Source organism: Echiichthys vipera (assembly GCF_963691815.1).
Source record: "Echiichthys vipera genome assembly, chromosome: 15".
Lineage (NCBI taxonomy): Eukaryota > Metazoa > Chordata > Actinopteri > Perciformes > Trachinidae > Echiichthys > Echiichthys vipera.
The window spans coordinates 27,108,661-27,122,626 of NC_139840.1; the positions used below are offsets into that span (position 1 = coordinate 27,108,661).

At 41.6% G+C, this 13,966-nt stretch overlaps 1 protein-coding gene across 1 annotated transcript in view; it reads left to right on the top strand.

Annotated features, from left to right (window-relative positions):
- The window catches only part of gad3 (glutamate decarboxylase 3), a 33,142-nt gene extending 22,554 nt beyond the window's left edge, over positions 1 to 10,588 (top strand). The window contains exons 11-16 of the mRNA XM_083928134.1: positions 296 to 360; positions 751 to 829; positions 4,754 to 4,903; positions 6,956 to 7,063; positions 8,896 to 8,985; positions 9,130 to 10,588. Coding sequence (XP_083784260.1) covers positions 296 to 360; positions 751 to 829; positions 4,754 to 4,903; positions 6,956 to 7,063; positions 8,896 to 8,985; positions 9,130 to 9,303 — 666 coding nt within the window. The 3' untranslated portion in view covers positions 9,304 to 10,588. The remainder of the gene's footprint in view (positions 1 to 295; positions 361 to 750; positions 830 to 4,753; positions 4,904 to 6,955; positions 7,064 to 8,895; positions 8,986 to 9,129) is intronic.
- Positions 10,589 to 13,966: the final 3,378 nt, after the last annotated feature.

The window sequence follows — 13,966 nt, forward strand, 5'->3', positions numbered from 1 at the left end:
ACGTGACCAGTTTAAACAAAAATGACTTGTTTAAGATTGAATAAAAAGGCTTTGAAATCCCAAGAGAAGATCACACATCATTCTTTGCTCCGGACATAAGTGCTACAGTAATATATATGTGGATTACATATGAATCACAGGGCCTTACTTCATATAGTTATATGTACGAAGACTATATGAGGACACATTTTGCACTAAGACATGTCTTGACATAGACATGTAACAGCCAAAATTTGTTGGACTCAAATGAGTTTAAATGTTTGATTTTTTTTTTAATCAAATATGCCGCCTCCAGGCAGCGTGGGGTGGAGGCCTGCTGATGTCAGACAGGCACAGGATGAAATTCCAGGGCATTGAAAGGTGACTGCATCAACACACCCAACCACCCACTCCACACAACAAGTCTTTGTTTTCTCCAGGGACTACTGTGAGTCAGCTCTACAACGAGTCTGTGAGCCTTTAACTCACACTATTATGAACATGTTGGTCCAACTGAAGAGAAATGCCTTTGTTACATAACACACCAAGCCACCTGAACTGATTTCCTTTCTATAAACCCTTACCTGGTTATTTTCATCATCATTTTTATATAGGCTACTTCTCGGTGTTTGTTGTGTGTCATCTTTTATTATATGAGACAAACAAAAGCCCTAGGTAGAAGCTGTTTGGCATGGTAAGCAGCAGAGTCTAAGGTTGCCAATGTCCGTCATTCAGAACATAATTGTTCAATTTTAAATTATTTTTTTCCAGAGCCTGGTCTGTAACATGGAATCCTCACAAGATGATGGGCGTCCCTCTTCAGTGCTCTGTCATACTAGTCAAGAAGAGAGTAAGACACTATATTCTACCCTTCAATTATACATCACAAACAAACATGACTTAATTTGGCTATTCACTGAATGTTTTTAGTCATCCATTTGGCATGGCTCCCTGCTCCCATCTCCTTAGGCACAGTTCATCAATATCCAAGGGCACAACACAACTCAACAATAAAACAAGAGCGCTCCCTCGTGGACAAAACAAAACACTGTCAGACTGCAACAAAAGCCATTCATGTTACATCCAACTTTTCCTTACAACTTCTTCTTTTTCTTTAACAATAACTGTTATCCAGTCCAACTCAACTCTTTCTTTCTCACTACACCCTTCAGTCTCTTCACTTTATTTAAAGTCAGTGTGGTATAATGGGGGTCCTCTGTTTATCCAGACTGAGACAAACAGGTAACTGAAGTCCAATGTCCTACATGACGAGAAGAAGAATAGTCTTTATTGTCATTGTACATTTATAACGAAATTGAATGCAGTCCCAAAAATATATAAAAACGAGGTAGGAAAAAAACACAGGCATACCAAACACACAGGACATTTTAAACCACAATTTATACAACTCAAAAAGTGTTGAATGCAGTTATGGCTTTTGAGTAAAAACTGTTCCGGAATCTGTTTGTTCGTGTTTTGATTGTCCCGAGATGTCTGCCTGAAGGCAACAGATGAAGCAATGAGTGTCTGGGGTGAGATGGTTCTTGTCTTATACTCCAAGCTTTTTTGAGACAGCTGGAACTATGAAGACATTCCAGGGAGGGTAGAGGGCAGCCTCTAAATGTTGTGTGACGCGGCTGGGATGAGGATCAAAACCTCTAAATCTGAGGCCATGGCTCTCAGCAGGAAATGGATTGCTTACTCCAGGTTGGGAATGAGCCCTTACCCCAAGTACTTCGGGGTCTTGTTCACGAGTGTCATGGAGTGTGACTTTGGCCTGAGAATCGGAGCAGTGGTATTGCAGTCGCTTTACAGCACTGTTGTGACGAAAAGAGAGCTGAGCTGGAAGGGAAAGCTCTTGATCTACCGGTCAATCTTCATTCCTACCCTCACCTGTGGTCATGAAAGTTGGGTGATGACCGAAAGAACGTGGTCACGGGTAGAATTGGCCAAAATGGGTTTTCTCAGGAGGGGGGCTGGAGTCTCCCTTAGAGATAGGGTGAGAAGTTCAGCCATCCATGAGGAACTCGGAGTAGAGCCGCTGCTCCTTTCCGTTGAAAGGAGCCAGTTGAGGTGGTTCAGGCATCTGGTAAGGATGCTCCCTGGGCGCTTCCCTAGGGAGGTGTTTCAGGCAAGTCCAGCTGGGAGGAGGCCTTGGGAAAGGGAACTTTGGGGTCCCCTGCTAGAGCTGCTGTCCCCGTGACCCGATCCCGCATAAGCGGTTAAAGATGAGTGAGAATATTTTTGTCGAGTTTGAGAATTGTGGCTCTGGCTGATGTGGCCTGTAGAATCTCTACCTCTGGATTCATTAATGACCACACTAAAGATAATCAGCAGAAGGGAATGGACCACAGAAATCCACACCAACTCTTTCCCAGAGTGATGACGGCAATTCGGACATGTTAAGAGGTTCTTCTGTAAGGCTTGACACAACAGACTGACATGGGAAGTCAACAATTATTGTTTCTACTTTTTAGTCAATGCAAGGGACTTGCTCTCTGATGAAGTTCTTGGTTTTGACCACCCCCTGGTGACTTTTATGTCAGTGATATTTTCTCAGTAAAAACTATAGGACAACATGAGATGATTTTCAATTCATTCTTGATTTTCTTGAATGATATTAGAGCAGCAATGTCAACTCCATCAGCAAATTGCTGTTTTTAGACAGCAACCCTGTCAAGCCATCTTTGTTGAGTCAAATGACTTTGCATAGAATGGGGTTAACTTTGGTGGCATCCTGAATTTTAGTCAGTGTCATAGCCTGTCCTTAGGGACAGCAGTTGCAGTAACAAAGTACATGTACTCTTCAGCTTGTTTTTCAGTGTTTGAAGCGTCCATATACAGTATATATGTGATCCTAGGGTTGTCCCTACCAGACTTGTAACAGATTGTGTAGTTGAAAGGCTGCAGATGTTGGCTTATGAGTTCTATACAAGCAGGTGACTTTGTCATGAACGGTACAGAGATAACACAAAAAGAGTGGACCCAATGCAGACACGGACACGGAATAAAAGTACAAACAAATATTTAATAACAACTACAAACAAAACTTGAAACACTACAGGGAAAACAGGAATACTAATAACGAGACAGACGAGGAAAAACAGGAGCGAGGAGACGACGGATGATCAGGGAGACGGACGAGGAAACAGGAAACTACGGATAAACAAAATACAAACAACGATTAAATATACTTATCGACGGGGAGCGTGAAAACCACAAATGAGAAAAGGAATGCCAATCCGGGGGGAATAGTTTACCAATGAAGGAATACAACAGGGTATAAGTAGTTACCAGGTGGTTAGCGTAACAGGCTGCAGCTTGGGGGAAATGCCTACCGGACCTAGACGACAGAAACAAGAGGGACACACACATGCAGGGAAACACAGACAGAGGGAGACAAACTCACACAAAAGGAAGAGAGGAGAATACTGACAGAACCGAGTCTTGACAGACTTGATATTTTTGTTCAATGGGGGACAGTACTCTACTTGCATAGCTTATCACTCTAGCAGTTCACTTCTTTGTGCCATTATAGCCCCACTTACCGGACTTGTTAGTTTGTGTGGGTCAAAGATTTCCTCACAACATCACTTCCAACGAGCATTTGTTTTTGCAAGTTCCCTTAAAGGTTCAGTTATTTTGGCAAAATCCTTTATAAAACAGTACAATAATAACAGTACAACCTGTAATTTGCCATGCCAAGAAGACTGCAGACCTCACTGGTATTGGTCGGGGCAGCAGCGTCATGAAGTGCTTGAACCTTCTTGGGATCAGGAGAGAATCCTCCATCTGAGAATGTGTATCCAAAGACGTACAGAGTGGTTTGTGTGTATGAACCTTGTTTGGAGTCAGGTTGTTCTGCTTCAGTAGCTGAAGTATTGCCCTAAGAGCTTGATCATGGGCAGCCATCTTGCGGCCAAACACCAAAATGTCTTCACTTAGGTTGGTAACTGCTGGTATGCTATTCACGGCTGTGAATCAGTCAAACTAAAACACTGCCTGCAGCACTGTGGTGTTAAGTTGGCTCCCATGAAGCGGGCAGTGAGCCCCAGGTCCTGCAGCAGCAGAAGGACCCTGCTGCCCTGGGGACCGGTGGAGGAGCCACTGCTGCCATCTCCCCACCTCCAGCTGGAGTTCTGACTGCAGGCTAAAGGTTGCAGGACCTGGAGCTCACATCCTCTTCCAGAAGGCCAACTCCGACAACGCCACCGCAACAGTTGTTCTAAAGGTCATGTAGTCTCTTAGCGGTTGAGAATGAGTCGAAGGGTCCTCGGGGTGTTCAAGGCAGCTAATTATTGTTTAATTTGTGGTCTGATAAACAATAGGTTTTATATCCCATATCGCTATTTTTCAAGGTATTGTTGCTGTCATATTGGTCGACACTTTCTTTACATAGAAGTGGGCTCACCCCCCTCTCTGCTCGCTCACTTCCACAGCTTGGACAAAATTTGCACAGCCACAAATCATTAATAAATTAGATTTAGTTGAACTAAATTGTTGACTTGCATTTGTGCTATAAAAATCTCCAAGAATAGGAAATCTCCAAGAATAAATAATATACAAAATATTGTACAGGTGTGCAACTCTAATTGCATGAGAAAGCTGAATCAGAGGCATCTCAGAATCCGAACCTCCTTGCATTTCTCATTGGTTTTTTTTTAATTCATTTGTCCATCACTCCATAGATATCCTAAGGCTGTCTCTAAAGGTTGCTCATGTATGATCTCCAGCTGTGTCTTATATGAAAGTTACATGCCCTTCTCCTCTGCAGGGTCTCTTACAGAGGTGTAATGAATTGGGGGCTGAGTACCTTTTCCAGGCAGACAAACCCTACGATGTGAGCTATGATACTGGAGATAAGAGCATCCAGTGTGGCCGACATGTCGATGTCTTTAAACTCTGGCTCATGTGGAAGGCAAAGGTATTTATGTATGGTATCAGTAAAACCCCAGTGTTAAAAGGTTAATGTTCTTTTCCCTCTTCTCTCTAATTCTGACATGTCGCCTTCTGTGCTCTGACATTCTGTTAATGTTGGGGATTTCTCTTCCCAGTGTTCTTTACTAAATCAATTCAGTTTATTTCTTATCAACCTTCACACAAACTAATTTACAGACTAAGTGGGTGGTTTAGGTCTCACTTCTCTACGTGCAGGTAGAGCAGGGGTGCCCACCAGTCCTGGAGGGCCACTGTCCTGCATGTTTTTGGTTTCTCCTTGCTCTAACACAACTGATTCTAATTTATATGCTCTTTATCAAGCAGCTGAAGCCTGTCACAGGTTTGAAAACCATTAGGATCAGGTGTGTTAGAGTCGGGTAGATCTAAAACATGCAGGACAGTGGCCCTCCAGGACCAGAATTGGGCACCCCTGACGTAGAGCCTGTAGTTTGTTTTGCAAAAATCCATGGTGCCCGCATCATCCTGTCCACTCAGCGCAGAGCTGACTGTCAGTCACAGTTCATGCACACGCCACAGATCCCCCCTCCCCGCTCCTGCATATTACAATATCACATACACATGCCTCAAGCTAGGCATACGCTAAATGACGTAAGTAGTTGCTATCTATGAGCGAGTTAGCCAACCTGCCTCCATGTAGCGTGTACTCCATGATGTTTATCGATGAGAGAAGACAAGTGCACATTCACAGGAATCTGGTGCACACGCACTGACGAGCACTTGATGGGAGGGAGCAGAGGAACTCGGTGAGGGGGAGGGGCGTGATAGTTGCAAACATTTGAAATTTGATTGAGTCAACTCGATCTGCCGGACTTCCCGACTGCAGCTTTTACATGAATCTGTACATAAATGCAAAATTAACATTGATATCAGGATCAGGTAATTTGCTTATTTTGGATTTTGATGACTACCTGCATAACCTCCATCCTGGTGTGGTTCCATGTAATCTGGAAAAGAAGGTGTAATACATTGTTATTAGAAGGAATAGAGGGTGGCTAAAATGAATCAGCTTTTATTATTTTCTATATCTATATTAAATGTGTATGTCACCACAGTCCAGCGGGCTGTTGCACAAAACCTAGATGAGGGATTAACATATGGCTGCTGTGCATAAAACTTCCAGAATAACATCAAATTTCACTGCTCACAACGTGTAAACCTGTTAATTTGTGAAAATGACAAGTGACCATAATGACAGGTGTATATTTTCTGCCAATTTAGGCATTCAGTTTGAATGCTATTGACTGCCACCACTTTTCTCGTTTAAAAACAAATGACATGACTCACTTCCTCATAATTTTCTATTAGTTCTGGTTTGATGCAGAGAAGAACGCTGCACGTGTCTTTTCCATGTCTGCATCAGTAAATCTGTTGACCTTGTTGTATCCCTTTGAAAGCCATGAACAGGCACTACCTTAAATTACTTACAACTAGCTTGCCCCTTCTTATCTGACTAGACTAGTTCAAGTGCGGCTTTTTCATTTGTCCTGGATTTCTAATTTCTGCTTTTGTGCAGTAGCCTCCTGGATGACATCTCCTGGCAAGTGAACGGTCCACACACAAACATGAACAGTGAGCACCCTGAATCCACAAATGTATTGTGTTCTTTTCCTTAGTTTGCATATAAGCCTCAAAGATTAGTCCAGAATTGAACATATTATTAAATGAAGAGCTGACTATTTGTAAAAATATATTATATATCTTATCAATTTAAAGGAATTTGCCAGACCCTGTTGATACACAGACATGTTGAACTGGAGCCAGAACTCAATACAGTATCATAGACAATCATCAGATGTGTTATATAATTTTAGTATAGAACTCTGTTCTGAAAAAGACTAAAAGGACTAGCATTGGTTAATACTGAGAAATGCAATTTGGTGACTTGGTGACATTATTTTTTACATTATTGGATGCTCAATCTAACCCCTTTGTAAAACTGTGTGATAAGGTGTCTGATGCTGTGTATGCATGTCTGTTTAACGTTCTGTCTGTCTTTGTCACGCACTCACTCTCTCAGGGCTCAGAGGGCTTTGGATCTCAGGTCAACAAATGCTTAGAGAACGCTGAGTATCTGTATGATCAACTGCAGAGGAGGGCAGACTTTGAACTGGTATTCAAAAACAAGGTAAGGCTGGCCTTTTAACCACACCACGTAACATGCTCAAATTATTTTTTTAAAAGAGATATCTGATTTTAAACCAGGGTACATTTGATGTCTACGTTACCTATAACTGTTGTTTCAATAGCATTTCAGTGACAATGTTTTATCATTGTCCTTCTCTTAAAACAACAGGTGTATATGTTTCCTAAACCAGAGGTTTTGATGATGCCCACACCCCTTTTCTGTTAGTCTTATCACTTAGGCTCCGTTCCCCCTGCAGTTCCAAATGACCTGAATCTGATTTTTCCCCTCATATGTGACCCATATGTGATATGCTTTTGACAGCAAAAGTCCCATTGAATCTGACATTTTCCAATCCGAATTAGGCCACTTTTAAATGTGCTACCAAATTGGATATGTATCTGATTTTATTTTTTTATGCGACCGCAATCTGAACAGCCAGGTCACATTTAATGGGACTTTGACGTCATTCTGTCATTTGTCTAAATGAATGACAAATAAAGTTGATAAATAAGTGTGCCACAGGAGCCAGGAACAGAATCAAAACAAACATGGAGGACAGCAGTGAAGCAGGCGGCCAGTGGAGGGAGAGGGGAGTTTTTATTACATTTTCCGGCTGCCATCAGACACTATCTTTAAACCACAAAGTCCTACAATACCGGTTGCCATTGCCATGTTGGCTTCGTTGTGGTGTGATGTCATCAATGATCAACTGTGCATGCGAGTCACACCAGGAACGTGTGCTCTTCACATAGCAATCTGTACAGGCCACATTTAAAGAAGTAATGTGAACAGACAAACAAAAAATCGGATTTGAGCAATGAATCGGAGTTGTGCTTTAAGACCTGCAGTGTGAACGCAGCCTTAGGTAGGCTGACAGACCTTTTGTGCTATATTTATGTATGTATTTACAACTTATACATCTATAATTTTACCTGCACAGTAATGTTAATGTTACAGTGCATTCACACCAAAAGTGATGGAGGTGGTGAAAGCGTCAAGCAGCCATTCAAAATTAATGAAAATGATGCGATGACACGAGCTGTCACTCCCGGTGACGCAATTCGGGCGACTAGAGTGACGCGACAAAGCATTGATCATATCTGTCACGTCCATCTCCTCATTGTGTCTTAAAGTTGAAAAGTTTTAACCTTTCAAGCGGCATTGCGTGATGCTTAGCCGCAACAGCCAATCAGCGTTGAGATTGTGGTAAGCTTCATCGAAGTTCTCCTTGATCCATTGCCAGAAATCCAGAAGAATAAGAAGAAAGCCGCAACTGCAGAGTGAAGCACCCTGTACATCTTCGGTGGTTAAATAACTGACAGCCTGATTTCACTACAACACAACGGCTCTTGTGAGACCCACACACTTCATCTGAGATCTCATATCTGTTCTTTCAAAAACATTTAGATCCCTGTTAGTACTAGCATAACTTCCATTTAGCATAACAGCAGAGTTAGGGTTAGCTTCAGTTAGCTTGCTGCCTCTGCTGCTAACTGCAATTGAAGCGATGATCAAAAATGTGACATATGTGAGCAAGTGGCAGGATACTCGCATTCCTGGTGATTTGATCGCCTCCATCGCTTTTGGTGTGAATGCAGGGTTAGACAAACAGCACACGTTAATGGTCACGTAAAATGTTGAAACTCTTGTGTGGGCGGAGATTGTTTTTGTTTTGAAATGCCATTTTAGAATGAAAATGTCGTAGTGTGGATGTAGTCTGTCACTAGTATCTGGTCTTAGTTTTTACTTTTAGTTCAGTTCCTAGTGTCCATATCCATCTAAGTCCTCAATCAATTCTCACTGGGCATATCTGACATTCACCTCTCACACAGCCTGAGCACAGTAATGTGTGTTTCTGGTACATCCCTCCCAGCCTGAGAGGCCTGCTTCCTGGACCTGACAGAGACAAAAGACTCCATCAGGTCAGTACAGAACATCAGGGGTTCCTCGGGACCACCACGGCTTCATTTTATATTAACTGCTGACAATGGGCGAAAAGAGTTGAAAGGAGACTGGCCGAAAAGAGATTCTTACTCTTGATGGCGATCTTCACTCTCTGTCTGCAGGTGGCCCCTCGAATCAAAGGCAGGATGATGGAGAAGGGCTCAGTTCTGATTGGCTATCAGCCATTGGGAGCCAAAGTCAATTTCTTCAGGTGTGTGTTCTCCAATCCTGCCACACAGCAAGAAGACGTGGACTTCCTGCTGGACGAGATCACCCGGCTGGGTGATGACCTCTAACATCTGAAGTGATTCTTTGGTCTTACCTCAGTTCACGTCATTTTTAAGGAAATGGGTGCATTCAACTAGTGACCATAGGTTTACTGTGTCATTAGCCTACATAGTATTCACAGTCAACCAGATTTATGATTCCTTCCAACACAACAGCAGCAGTCATTGTATAATGCCCCCTAATATAATGGTAGGGGAAACACTGATGCTAATGTGTTAACATGTATATTCATCTTTGATTCACTACTTTGTACTACCATTTCAAAGAGCACAAGCATAAAACAGAAGTTAAATTACCACTCAGATACATATACATTCAGTAAATTTTCAAAAGCAATAAACTTGGATATACTGTACACTGGGATTAAAAACTTGGAGAACAAATTATAATACTTGATTCATTCTGAAATAATGTTTTTTTATCATTCTTCATTCCCTATTCATTTTTTTTAATCCTATAACCCTAAGAAAACATTGTTTAAAATTGTTTCTCTTCTGACAGTAGTTACTGGTCTCTAATTTTGGGGACTTAACTGCATCTGTGTCCTTGTAAAGTTTCAATCTTTTTGAAATCAGAGACTGAACGCCCAACCTCTCTCTGATGGCTGAGAGGGTCGTCCCTTTGGCCTTCATCTGGACAAACTGCTGTCTCAGGGTTTCAGTCTCCAGAGCAGCTAGCCATCTTACAAAGTAACCAGGAGAGCTGCAGATAAATAGGATGTGTCCAACAATGAAGTCAATTGTCACCAGATGCCAAATTAAAAGAGCCTTCGGGTCCTAAGGGAAATACGGTAAATACGAAAAGCTGATGTGAACATTGCACATGAATACTCCCTTACGTGATAATTTCCACTGGGGAGCTTGTAGAATATTTTGAAATACAAGTTGCCGAGATGAGATGATCTTTGATCTTTTCAACATGGCGGAGCGCGACGCAAGAGTCTACTTTATTACAACACTGTTTTTGAGCTGGTAGACTGATTGACTGAGCTGATTAGTTTAGATCAAGCTTATGAAGCTAAAACAGAAATAATAGCTATTTCTTTGTCCCATTAAAAATTCCACTATCCATGAGCTATAAAAAATGACAGCCTATTATTTACTGTTTGTGTTTTGATAAATCCTCTTCCAACTGTAGCAGATGAATTAGTCTAAAATGGTTTTCCCCAAGTAACAGGTCAGGATCTGTGGGTCCCCCATGTTTCAATGAACTACGACAACAAACACCCTTGAACACAACACACTGGTAATTTCCAGTTTACAAGTGGGAAGGATTATCTTATCCATAGCAAGTGGAGGCAGAGGCATCTGAAAGTGTTCTTAAATTTTGATCACTGTTTTTTTCACAAAATAAAAAGGTTTTTGTTGAAGTGCCTTGATCATTTAAAAAACAACAACATGCTAGTACAGCAGTGGTATAGCCACAGGATATTCTATCAAATAATGAAGAATAAAAAATGACAGTCCCCAAAGCAATTTCAGTCAAAAGCAACTGGACTTGGTTATTTGTCTAGGAAGACATTTCACCTCTCATCCAAGAGGCTTCATCAGTTCATGTACACATCTGACCAGGCTGGGACTGGTCCAACTAACTAGTGTGGAGAGCCAGGTATTTAACCTCTCACAAGGCAGATAATGTCACTGGAATCCTTTGTGCTCCAAGTTTCATTAGAGTGACAGTTATTGGTGGGAAGTAGGTTTGGACTTTGTTAGTGCTCTACTGGGTCATAACGACAGTTGCGTGAGGATCCATGTGAGGATAAACATGGATGCATTCCCTGTGTATTTCAAACCCAGTAACACGCTCAGACAGAGACTAGCACATACCAAGGAAAGAACACCACACACCCACAAAAGCAATCTGGTTTATGCTGTCCAATGCAACGAGGAATGCAAAGATCTTTACATTGGAGAAACAAAACAACCACTGCATAAACGAATGGCTCAACACAGGAGAGCTTACTCCTCAGGCCTGGACTCTGCTGTCCACTTACATCTCAAGGAGAAAGCCCACTCCCTTGATGACAATGTCTACATCCTGGACAGAGAGGACAGATGGTTTGAAAGGAGAGTAAAAGACTCCATCTATGCAAAAGAAGAGAAACCATCGCTAAACAGGAGGTGGTGTGAGACACCAGTCATCTACAATTTACAATGCTGCCCTTTCATCCCTTCAGGAGATTCAACAATCTAACATCAAAGAACAACTGTTCAAATGGCCGACTGTCGTTAAGATCCAATAGAGCACTAACAAAGTCCAAACCTCTCTGTGATTTTGAAATTAAAAAGCCATTGAATTTCTAGCACTGCATATTTATGCATTGACATGATGTATCTCAATGTTTTGACTCTGAATTTAACCATTTTTTCAACAACTTATTGTCCCCTTTATCTTTCTAATGTTCACAGATTCAGTATAAAGAGTTAAACATTAGCCGCCCCATGTATTGAGGCTAATAGTCATATAAGATTCAGTGTTAACAGGCGAGAACCAAGGGAAAAGCCGCTGATTCCAGATTTGAGATGGTCCTTGTGATTAGACGCTACATGAACCTATGGGTGACAACTTCACATGATAGTGCCTCCATGAGTACCATGTCATAAAAACACATTTGAGGAGTTTCTGGTTCAAAGTTAAGTTTAAAGTCTCCAGCAGCAGGTGTCTGTCAGCTCCCAGCGGTTGTGGCTACATCCTCATACAGACGCAGCTGCCCTGGGTACTTTCATTAGTGGGAGCTGGTGTGTGTTTCCCCGTCGAAGATGATACGAAAACATGAGTCGACCTTTGGCGTGTGGTGTCGAACAACGTTACCAAATTTGATGGGGAAACACACACACTGGCTCCCTCTTATGAATGAACCCGGGGCAGCTGCGACCGTCTGAGGCTGCTGTCTGGTTCAGTCAGCAGCTACGGGGGTTGACTTTAGTTGAAGCTGGCGGTGTGTTTTCCTCCTCCCCCTGTAGCGGCTCGCTTCTCCAGCCCCGCCGATGAGTTGGAGCCCAACACCGACATTCTTCTGCTCAAGGCAGAGTTCAGAGTTTTGACCTTAAACTTGACTTTGGATCAGAAACTAACCTGTGTAGCATGAAAGCATGATGGATCATAGATTACTATATCCATAGTTTGTGGTGGAATCGGCCAACTAGCCACAATCACAGCTCTCCTTGCTCGACCACAAACACCTGATCTAGTATCTAGACTCGATTGCTTTTCCTTAGGTTCCCAGATGTCAACACTGAATTTTTATACATTGAATTTTGCGTCTGAATTTTACTTTTAACGTTGCGTTTGTGAACATTGAAAAAAAAAATTTAAGAGTTAAATTCAGAGGCACATTTTTATTATTATTATTATTCAGAGGTAGAAATTCAATGGCTTTTAAATATTAAGATCCAAGTCCAGACACAGGCGCTTCTCTGAACAGAGGCAGCAGCTGAAGCTTAATGTACCTTAGTCACCTTGAAATAAGGGCATTCTAAAAAAACAAAAACCAGTTTACACCAGACACTATTAAGATTACTTTCACTGCTTTACCTTTCCAGACAGCACTTTCCTTTTGCATATAATTTTCTCAACATATTCCTACGCATAAGTGTAATTGTGCCGTGCACTGTTACTCAGCTGACCAGCTGTTTTAGTCAGAAAATGGAGATTACAACAGCAACTGCGCAATTCTGTTCACTGTGGGGACAAAAGGATCCCTTTATAGGCCACAGTATGCAGAATAACTTTTACAGAGGGAGACTAAACAGCTGAAAGAAAGAGGGGAAACTTCTGTAAAAACTGGAGGACATCACTGTCTGACAGCAAGGGAAAGTAGTGAAAATATTCTAAACATAGCCACTAAGGGAAAGGAGTGAAAATATTCTAAACATAGCCTGCATTTTAACTGAAATAGATTTTTTTGCGACAAGCTTCCACGTTGGGACCCCTGTCTGCATTATAACTGATCTTCTGTAGGTAGTACACCGACCGTGGATAAGTACCACATACAACCCCAACAAGCTGAACTATTCCTTTAACCTGATTCAAACATTAAAAAATTAAAATGTTTCTGTGACAAGCAAGTACCTGCAGTAAGAACACATTTGAAAAATAGAACAAGAAATCTGCTCTAACAAGTAGCACCCTATATAAGCAGTAATTTTCATTGACAGGTTCCTAGGAACAGGCAGAAAGGGAAGCTAACCTTCTGTGCATCATGACAGGATCAAAGATACTTGTCATCAAGAAAGCTTAGACCATGTTAAAAAATATCCGGACAAACATGATGACATGTATACATTTTTATTGAAAAAATAGGGTTACATCTTTAATTTAAATTTACTTTTAATATTAAATTGTTTCTTTAAAACGTGTAAAGTGTAGCCAGTGCTCAGTACCGTGGGTTCCTTCCATTTCCACCTGGAAGAAGCAACAGACTGTACTAAGGAAAAATAACTTATTCTCATCAACAGGTTTTATCAATATGTCATGAAATATGACAGTCTATTAAAACGCTGTGAAGTGGGGACCGGTGTGTTCATAATGGTTGCGTTTAGATAAAGGTAAAGGTTAGACAACAAAAGGTAAAGGTTAGGTTTAGACAACAAAAGGTAAAGGTTAGGTTTAGACAACAAAAGGTAAAGGTTAGGTTTAGACAACAAAGGTAAAGGTTAGGTTTAGACAACA